The sequence below is a fragment of the Pristis pectinata genome, chromosome 10, assembly GCF_009764475.1.
Source record: "Pristis pectinata isolate sPriPec2 chromosome 10, sPriPec2.1.pri, whole genome shotgun sequence".
Classification (NCBI taxonomy): domain Eukaryota; kingdom Metazoa; phylum Chordata; class Chondrichthyes; order Rhinopristiformes; family Pristidae; genus Pristis; species Pristis pectinata.
In genome coordinates, this window is record NC_067414.1 from 7340012 (window position 1) to 7349234 (window position 9223).

At 44.4% G+C, this 9223-nt stretch overlaps 1 protein-coding gene across 1 annotated transcript in view; it reads left to right on the plus strand.

Moving 5' to 3' along the window:
• The window catches only part of LOC127575150 (uncharacterized), a 172045-nt gene extending 163330 nt beyond the window's left edge, over nucleotides 1-8715 (plus strand). The window contains exon 10 of the mRNA XM_052024841.1: nucleotides 8566-8715. Within this exon, the coding sequence (XP_051880801.1) occupies nucleotides 8566-8715 (150 nt within the window). The remainder of the gene's footprint in view (nucleotides 1-8565) is intronic.
• The last annotated feature ends 508 nt before the right edge of the window (nucleotides 8716-9223 follow it).

Sequence of the window (9223 nt, forward strand, 5' to 3'; positions counted from 1 at the left end):
AGCAACATCTGAAAACTTCCTGTTGAAACACTCACATTGAATAAAAAGGGAAAATGTTAGTAAAGCTCAAGAGGAACAGTTAACATTTCAGGTCAGAGACCTTTTTTTGTTGTAACATTTCCACATTGTTCAATGTTACGTTCTTTGAACAGTTCCACATCTTACAATTTGAAATATTGAACATTTTGCAAAATCTTGACAAAGTCTTTGATTATTTTGATTCTAAATGTGCAACTGTAAAACTGTGAGCTGACACAGGGCACATTGTCTGATATTCATATCACTACCACTCCATATACATGGAGAATCCAAAACTATGCCTCACCCAAACAGATTGATTTACTGTTGCTTTGATATGGGTTCGATCTTTGGGCAGTCTCGTAATCTGGTGGCCAGAGTTGATCCTTAAATCTGGCAGGAGAGAAAGAAATGTGCCTCGATACAGCTACTCTCAACCTTTGAACTTCTCAAAGTGCTTTACTACCAATGCAATGCTTTTGAACTCATTGTTTTAGGGTAGGTAACCCCGGAGACATTTTTTTCCAACATTAAACTCCCACAAATGTAGCCATGATGACTAGATATTAGTTTATAAATTATGGTCAGCAGCTAAGCACTACTGACCTCAGAGAAATATTCCCACAAAGATCAAGCAATTTCTATGGCAAAAGCTCCCAGTTCCCAATGTTTCCTGTTGCCAGTTCAAAGGGATTCCTGACGTTCTGCAGCTGTAATCCCATCCAGATGGCTGAGCAGCCAATTGCATTGAAGAATTCCTGCAGATGATATACCAGGAAGCAAATCTTAATAATATGCAAAAATTGTGCAAGGTGCTTAATGAAGATTGAAACAAACACAAAAATAAATTCCTTTTATTTTGAAATATTTATAGAACATAGAACAGTACAACACAGGAACAGGCTCTGCAACCCACGATGTTATGCTGAACTAATTAAACTCATTGTTTAAATGCCCAATTAAACTAATCCCGTCTATCTACACAATATCCATATCCCTCCATTCTCTGCACATTCATGTGCCTATCTAAGAGCCTTTTAAACACCTCTAATGTATCTGCCTCCACTACCACCCCTGGCAGCACATCCCAGGCACCAATCACTCTGCGTAAAACATTTGCCCTGCACATCTCCTTTGAACTTACCCCCCTACCTTAAATGCATACCCTCTTAAGTATTTGATAGTTCGACCCTGGGAGAAAGATACTGGCTGTCTAGTCTATCTATGCCTCTCATAATCTTATAAACCTCTATCAGGTCTCCCCTCAGTCTCCACCGCTCCAGAGAAAACAACTCAAGTTTGTCTAATCTCTCTTTATACTCTCTAATCCAGGCAACCTCTTCTATACCCTTTCCAAAACCTCCACATCCTTCCTATAATGGGGTGACCAGAATTGAATGCCATACTCCAGATGCAGCCCAACCAGAGTTTTATAAAGCTGCAACATAAGCTTGCAACATTTTATGTGCTTATAAAATGCCTAATAAAATTAATCTTTTAGGTCCAAATAATTTATAAAGCAGTACTTATGCTTTAGTACACAACAAAAACTCATGTAAGTGGTTCAAATTCACCTCGGCTCAAGTGATGTGATCCCTCTTTCTCTTAGAGGTGGATGTAGACAGTGGAGATGGCAAAATGTTTGATAGCAAGTTTGGAATTCCTGTGTTAAGCTATGCTTACGTGGAACTCCCTCAGTCGCTGGCATTTTCATGGCGTTAGGAAAGTAAACAGTAACACAGTCACCATCACTGCTGATGTTATAGGGATGTTGAGTGAATGATATTTATTGGCCAAGGGATGTTGAGTGAATGATATTTATTGGCCAAGGTACCATGGAGAGCTCCCCAATCCTCTTCAACAAAGGTTCCATGAGATCTTTCTAAAATGCGGCCCCTGTTTAACACCTCAAACTAGGGGTGGCATGGTAGTGTAGTGGTTAGTGTAATGCTATTACAGCACCAGCGACCCGGGTTCAATTCTGGCTTCTGTCTGTAAGGAGTTTGTACGTTCTCCCCGTGTCTGCGTGGGTTTCCTCCAGGTGCTCCCGTTTCCTCCCACATTCCAAAGACGTACAGGTTAGTAGATTAATGTGGGTGTAATTGGGCGGTGCGGGCTAGTTGGGCTGGAAGGTCCTATTACCGTGCTGTATAAATAAAGGTTTTTAAAAAAAACTGATGGTGCTATCTCGAACAGTGTAGCACTCCCTTGGAATTGTCACAGAGTCATAGAGAGATACATGGAGTCATACAGCACGGAGACAGGCCCTTCGGCCCAACTGGTCCATGCCGACCAAGATGCCCATCTAAGCCAGTCCCACTTGCCTGCATTTGACCCATACAGTATCTCTCTAAACCTTCCTGTCTATGTACCTGACCAAATGTCTTTTACATGTTGTTATTAAATGTCTTTCAAATGTTGTTGTTATACGGCACAGTTGTTAGATTCAGAACAGAACCAGGCCATTCAGCCCATTGAGACTGTGCCGACCATTAACCACCCATTTACACTAATCCCATCACATTCCATCAATTCCCTGCCTCCCCACCAGCCTCCCCTCCTTGGACTCTGTCTTTACCTCTCGCTGTCTTGGTGAAGCAGCCAGCAGAATCAAAGACCCCACCCACCCGGGACATTCTCTCTTCTCTCCTCTTCCATCGGGTAGAAGATACAGGAGCCTGAGGGCACGTACCACCAGACTTAAGGACAGCTTCTACCCCACTGTGATAAGACTATTGAACCGTTCCCTTATATGATGAGATGGACTATGACCTCACGAACTACCCTGTTGTGACCTTGCACCTTATTGTACTGCACTTTCTCTGTAGCTGTGACACTTTACTCTGTACTGTTATTGTTTTTACCTGTACTACATCAATGTACTCTGTACTAACCCAACATAACTGCACTGTGTAATGAATTGACCTGTATGAACAGTATGCAAGACAAGTTTTTCACTGTACCTCGGTACAAGAGGCAATAATAAACCAATACCAATCAATACCAATACCAAAATTCTACTGTTCATATACACTGGGAGCAATTAACAGTAGCTAATTATCTTACTCACCAGCAAGTCTTTGGGATGTTGGAGGAAACCAGGGAACCTGAGGAAACCCACACGGTCACAGGGAGAAGGTGCAAACTCCACACAGACAGCACCCGAGGTCAGGATCAAACCAGGGTAGCTGTAGCTGCGAAGCAGCAGCTCTGCCAGCTGCATGACTGGGGCATCAGTGCAGAATGGCTGTTTAGGCCTGGATGTGGAAAAAAAACTGGTGTGCACCTTGGTGTAAGTCAACACCCTGTAGAAACGAGAGGAGACGATTGCAAAGCAAAGGAGAACTAGCATTTATATTCCGTCAGGCCAGAACAGTTGAAGCTTGTGTGGCTGTACAGAAGATTGCACAGTCTTCCAATCTGCCGGGACCTGCCCAGAGTCTAGAGAATCACAAGCGCCTCTACTATAACTTCTGCCATTCTTTTCAGTACCCTGGGATACATCCCATCAGGACCAGGGGACTTGTCTGTCCTTAGGCCCACTAGTTTGCTCATCACTACCTCTTTAGTGACAGTGACTGTATCGAGGTCCTCACCTCCCATCACATCCATAACATCTCTTCTTTGCATGTCAGAGATGTCCTCCACCATGAAGACTGACACAAAACAGTCGTTCAAGGCCTCGGCCATTTCCACATTACCCAATATTAATTCCCCCTTCTCATCTTCCAAGAGGCCCACGTTCACTTTAGCCACCCTTTTCCATTTCACATAATTATAAAAACTTTTACTATCTGTTTTTATATTTTGTGCTAGTTTATTTTCATAATCTATCTTCCCTTTCCTTATTGCTTGCTAAGTGGTTCTTTGTTGCTTTTTAAAGTTTTCCCAATCTTCCAGTTTCCCACTACTCTTGGCGACTTTGTATGCATAAGTTTTTAAGCCTGATGCTTTCTTTTATTTCCTTGATTATCCAAGGCTGGCTCTCCCCACCCTTACTGTCCTTGCTTTTAACTGGAATATACTTTTGTTGAGCACCGTGAAAAATCTCTTTGAAAGTCTTCCACTGTTCCTCAACTGCCCCACCATATAGACAGTGTTTCCAGTCTATGCTAGCCAACTCCTCCCTCATACTGTTGTATTATCCCATGTTTCAGCATAATGCATTGGTTTTAGATCGAACTATTGCACTCTCCATTTGTATGAGAAATTCAATCATATTATGATCACTCTTTCCAAGAGGATTCCTAACTACAAGATCGTTAATTTTACCTGTCTCTTTGCACAGGATGAGATCTAAGATAACATTTTTCCTTGTAGGTTCACTGACATGCTGTTCAAGAAAGTTACCATGGATGCATTCTTTGAGGTCCTCCTCAATACTGCCTTGAACAACTTGATTCGCCCAATCGATGTGGAAGTTAAAGTCTCCCATGACAACTGCCGTTCCATTCTTACATGCGTCAAATATTTCTTGGTTTGTTGCCTGTGCCACCGTAATGTCACTATTCGGTGGCCTATAGACAACTCCCACCGGTGATCGTTTCCCTTTACTATTCTTAATCTCTACCCAGATGGAGTCAACATACTGTTCGTTAGATCTTATATTCTCTCTCACTATCGCCCTGATCTCATCTTTAATTAAGAGCACTACCCAACCTTCTTTACCTTCTTGCCTATCCTTTTGTATTATCTGATACCCTTGGATATTTAATTCCCACTCATCTCTACCCTGCAACCACGTTTCTGTAATGGCCACTAAATCATTCCCCTTTGTACTGATTTGCGCCACAAGTTCACTGACCTTGTTTCAAATACTACGGACATTCAGATAAGGTGCCCTTACACTCATTGTCCTTTTCGAATCTAGTAACCTTTGTGTCCTTTGTGTTTGACTTTTCTGTTCTCCACTCTTACTTTTCTCTTTTCCAACTTTTGCTCTGGTCTCTGCTTTGCTTCCTCTGTCTTTCTGCTCCAAGAATGATCTTGAAAGATTCAAGAATGATCTTTCTTGGATCATTAGCGGAAAGCTTTTCAACTTGGTGCTGAGACAAAGGCAAGAAGTTCTGGCTCTGGTCTTGTTGATGTAGGTGTAGGGTTTAAGGTGGAGACTGTCCCTCTCACTAATCATTGTTTGCCCAAAGATTGGTCTGGCAATGATGGACGGGTTTTGATGTGAGGGAAGTATAATGTCAAAAGGCACAGAGTTGCCACACACGTGTGTTAATAGTTAAGGGCTATTCATGCTTTTACCTACCCAATGCAAGGACTGTTAACTATTTGCTTACTCAACTACCTCACATCACTTAACTTGTGATGAACATCCAGTTTTGAGCTTCGTGTCTGGCTGGGTTACTTTGGGCGGCTGAGGTTGATGGGGGGGGGGTGACCCTTTCCAGAGAGTGGATGGGTACCAGCCGATCATGTATTGGCCTGGAGAGAGTCCAGTTCCTGATTCTCATTGGATCTGGCAAAAATCATTCCCTGGACTGTACCTGGAAGCACAGAACCAGCTGTGAACAGATGGCAGTCCCCAGTGATCAGGAAAATGGGAGAGGAGGGAGAAATGATGTCCGTGAGCATAGAATGGGGACCTTTCGAGAGAAGGTTGGGTGAAACAATGGGTGGATGAGCTCCTGTGCCACCTGGCCCAGAAATGAACGTTTTAACTATCTGGCCCTTGATTCAGCAACCCAGCTTCTATGATGAGACAATGCTAGCTCATCATCTGAGCCCATTACAACTGATAGTCAACAAAGCCTGTCTACATCCCTGGCAAATCTCTCCTATGAAGGAAGGTTATCAAAGCTTGCAACGTGAGCTGGACCAGCTGGGGAAATGGGCCAAAAAATGGCAGATGGAATTTAATGCGGACAAGTGTGAGGTGATGCACTTTGGGAGGACAAACCAGGGTAAGACTTACATAGTGAATGGTAGGGCACTGAGGCGTGCGGCAGAACAAAGGGACCTGGGAATACAGATCCATAGTTCCTTGAAATGTAGATAGGATTGTAAAGAGAGCTTTTGGCACTTTGGTCTTCATAAATCAAGGCATTGAATACAGGAGTTGGGATGTTATGTTGAAGTTGTATAAGTTGTTGGTGAAGCCGAACTTAGAGTATTGTAAGTCACCTACAGGAACGATATCAATAAGCTTGAAAGAGTGCAGAGAAAATTTACAAGGATGTTGCAAGGACTTGAGGACTTGAGTTACAGGGAAAGGTTGAATAGGTTAGGAATATTTCCCGGAGCGCAGGAGAATGAGGGGAGATCTTATAGAGGTATACAAATTATGAGGGGTATAGATAGGGTGAATGCATGCAGGCTTTTTCCCCTCAGGTTGGGTGAGACTAGAACTAGAGGACATAGGGTTAGGGTGAAAGGTGAAATATTTAAGGGGAATCTGAGGGGAAACACTTCACTCAGAGGGTGGCGCGAGTGTGGAACGAGCTGCCAGCGGAAGTGGTGGACATGGGATCAATTGTAACATTTAAGAGAAGTTTGGATAGGTACATGGATGGGAGAGGTATGGAGGGATATGGTCTGGGTGCAGGTAGGTGGGACTAGGCAGAAAACCAGACTGGCATGGACTAGATGGGCCAAAGGGCCTGTTTCTGTGCTGTAGTGCTCTATGACTCTATGAATCTATGAAGTGTGACCGCTTGCAGAGGGTATAGCTAGTAACTTCTATCTGTGGACCCATGTTCCAAAGAACAAAGGATGATTGGCAGATCAGTCAAGTTGAGGGTGCACCAGAGCTGAACCTTAACCTTTCCACATCTGATATCTACAGATGTTTTTTGTTGCATTTTGGGAAGATAAATCAGGATAGGACTTCCACAGCAAATGGTGGGGCCCTGGAGAGTGCTGAAGAACAGAGAGACCTCAGGGTACAGGCACACAGTTTCCCTGAAAGTGGTGACACAAGTAGACAGGGTGGTGAAGAAGGCATTTGGCATGCTGGCCTTCATCCGTCAGGACACTGAGTACAGGAGTTGGGGCTTCATGTTGCAGTTGCACATGTCATTGGTGAGACCACACATGGAGTACTGTGTGCAGTTCGGGTCACCCAGATATAGAAGGGATCTCATTAAGCTGGAGAGGATGCAGAAAGGACTACGAGGATGTTACTGGGACTGGAGGCCTTGAGTTACAAGGAGAGGTTGGATAAGCTGGGACATTTTTCCCTGGAGCGAAGGAGGTTGGGGAGTGACCTTATAGAGGTATATTGATAAGGTGGATGGTATTAGTCTTCTGCAGGGTAGGGGAGTCTAAAACTAGAGGACATAGATTTAAGGTGAAAGGGGAAAGATTTTAAAGGGACCTGAGGGGAAATATTTCTCACGCAGAGGGTGGTCAGTGGATGGAACGAGCTGCCAGAGGAAGTGGTAGAGACGGGCACTATCAGAATGTATAATGGACATTTGAATAGGTACATGGATGGGAAGGGTTTAGGAGGAGGTACAAGAAAGACTGTAGATGCTGGAAATCTGGAGCAACACACAGAGTGCAGGAGGAACTCAGCAGGTCGGGCAGCATCTATGGAGGGAAATGGACAGTCGACGTTTCGGGTCGAGACCCTTCATCAGGACTGGAAGAGGTAAGAAGTCAGTACAAAAGGATGTAGGCCAAATGCAGGTAAATGAGACTGGCTTGGATAGACATCTTAGCCAGCATGGATGTGTTGAAACTGCTTCCATGCTGTACAACTCTATTTCTCTATGCTCACTTTTGGCTTCATAGGCTGGGACCTTGGGTGACTTTGTGACTTTCCTTCCTTTATACGTTTATGTTGCATCTCTATAGAACTCTGGTTAGGCTACATTTAGAGTATTGCGTGCAGTTCTGCTCACCTCACTATAGGAAGGATGTCGAGGTTTTAGAGAGGGTGCAGAGGAGGTTTACTAGGATGCTGCCTGGATTAGAGGGCATGTGCTATCAGGAGAGGCTGGACAAACTTGGGCTCTTTTCTCTGGGGCAGCGGAGGCTGAGGGGTGATCTGTTGGAAGTGTATAAAATTATGAAGGGCATAGATATGATGGACAAGCAATATCTTTTTCCCATTATTGAGTGATCCAATACCAGAGGGCATGCATTTAAGGTGAGAGGGGGTAGGTTCAGAACAGACGTGAGGGGTACGTTTTTTACTGAGAGAGGGGTGAATGCGTGGAATGCGTTGCCTGATAGGGTGGTGGAGGCAAATTCATTGGGGGCTTTTAAGAGGGGCTTGGATGGGCACACGAATGAAATGGAGGGATATGGGCAATCTGTAGGTAGGAGGGATTAGCTATGTTGGCACAACATTGCGGGCTGAAGGGCCTGTTCTGTGGTGTACTGATCTATGTTCTATACATTAGTTTTGAAGCCAAACCAATACCCACCAGTTTCACCTTAACTCAGCTGATCATGAACAGTGTAACAGTTCAGGTACAAATACACCGATTGTCCTGTAGCACTGCACCCAATTACTCTTCCACTGTCATTCACTTTGAATTTGTATATTCTGGGGAAAAGGTAATTGTTTTCCCTTGACTTTGATTGTTGCAGACTGCCAATGCAACAGAGAAACCGAACAAAGAGCTGCTTCAGATGAAAGTCACCAAGCGAGGATCTGGGAGATCGGTGGCGGATTATGCCGGCAGTGCCCAGGAAACCCTGGAGATCTTGGAAGAAGAACAAGAGCAAGCCGTCAAATGATGAAGAAAGGTGAGGGCTGTACTTCCTCCGCGATGTGCCTAAGAGCCAAACTGCAGCAGCAAACACACGTTGTGACATGGGGAACTATACTGCGAGGTCATGCCCTTAAACATTTAAAAGGGAATGCTGACTGTTTGCCTTCATATAGTGTGGTTCTTCCACAGAGCATGTCCTGTGTCTAGTGCTTGTGCTATGGAAGGAAGGAGATAAGATATCTTTATTAGTCACACCTACATCAAAACACACAGTGAAATGCATCTTTTGCGTAGAGTGTTCTGGGGGCAGCCCGCAAGTGTCGCCACGCTTCCGACACCAACAAAGCATGCCCACAACTTCCTAACCCGTACGTCTTTGGAATGTGGGAGGAAACCGGAGCACCTGGAGGGAAGCCCATGCAATCACAGGGCGAAGGTACAAGCTCCTTACAGACAGCGGTCGGAATTGAGCGTGGGTTGCTGACGCTGTAATAGCATCACGCTAACCGCTACACTGCCATGCCACCTCAAAC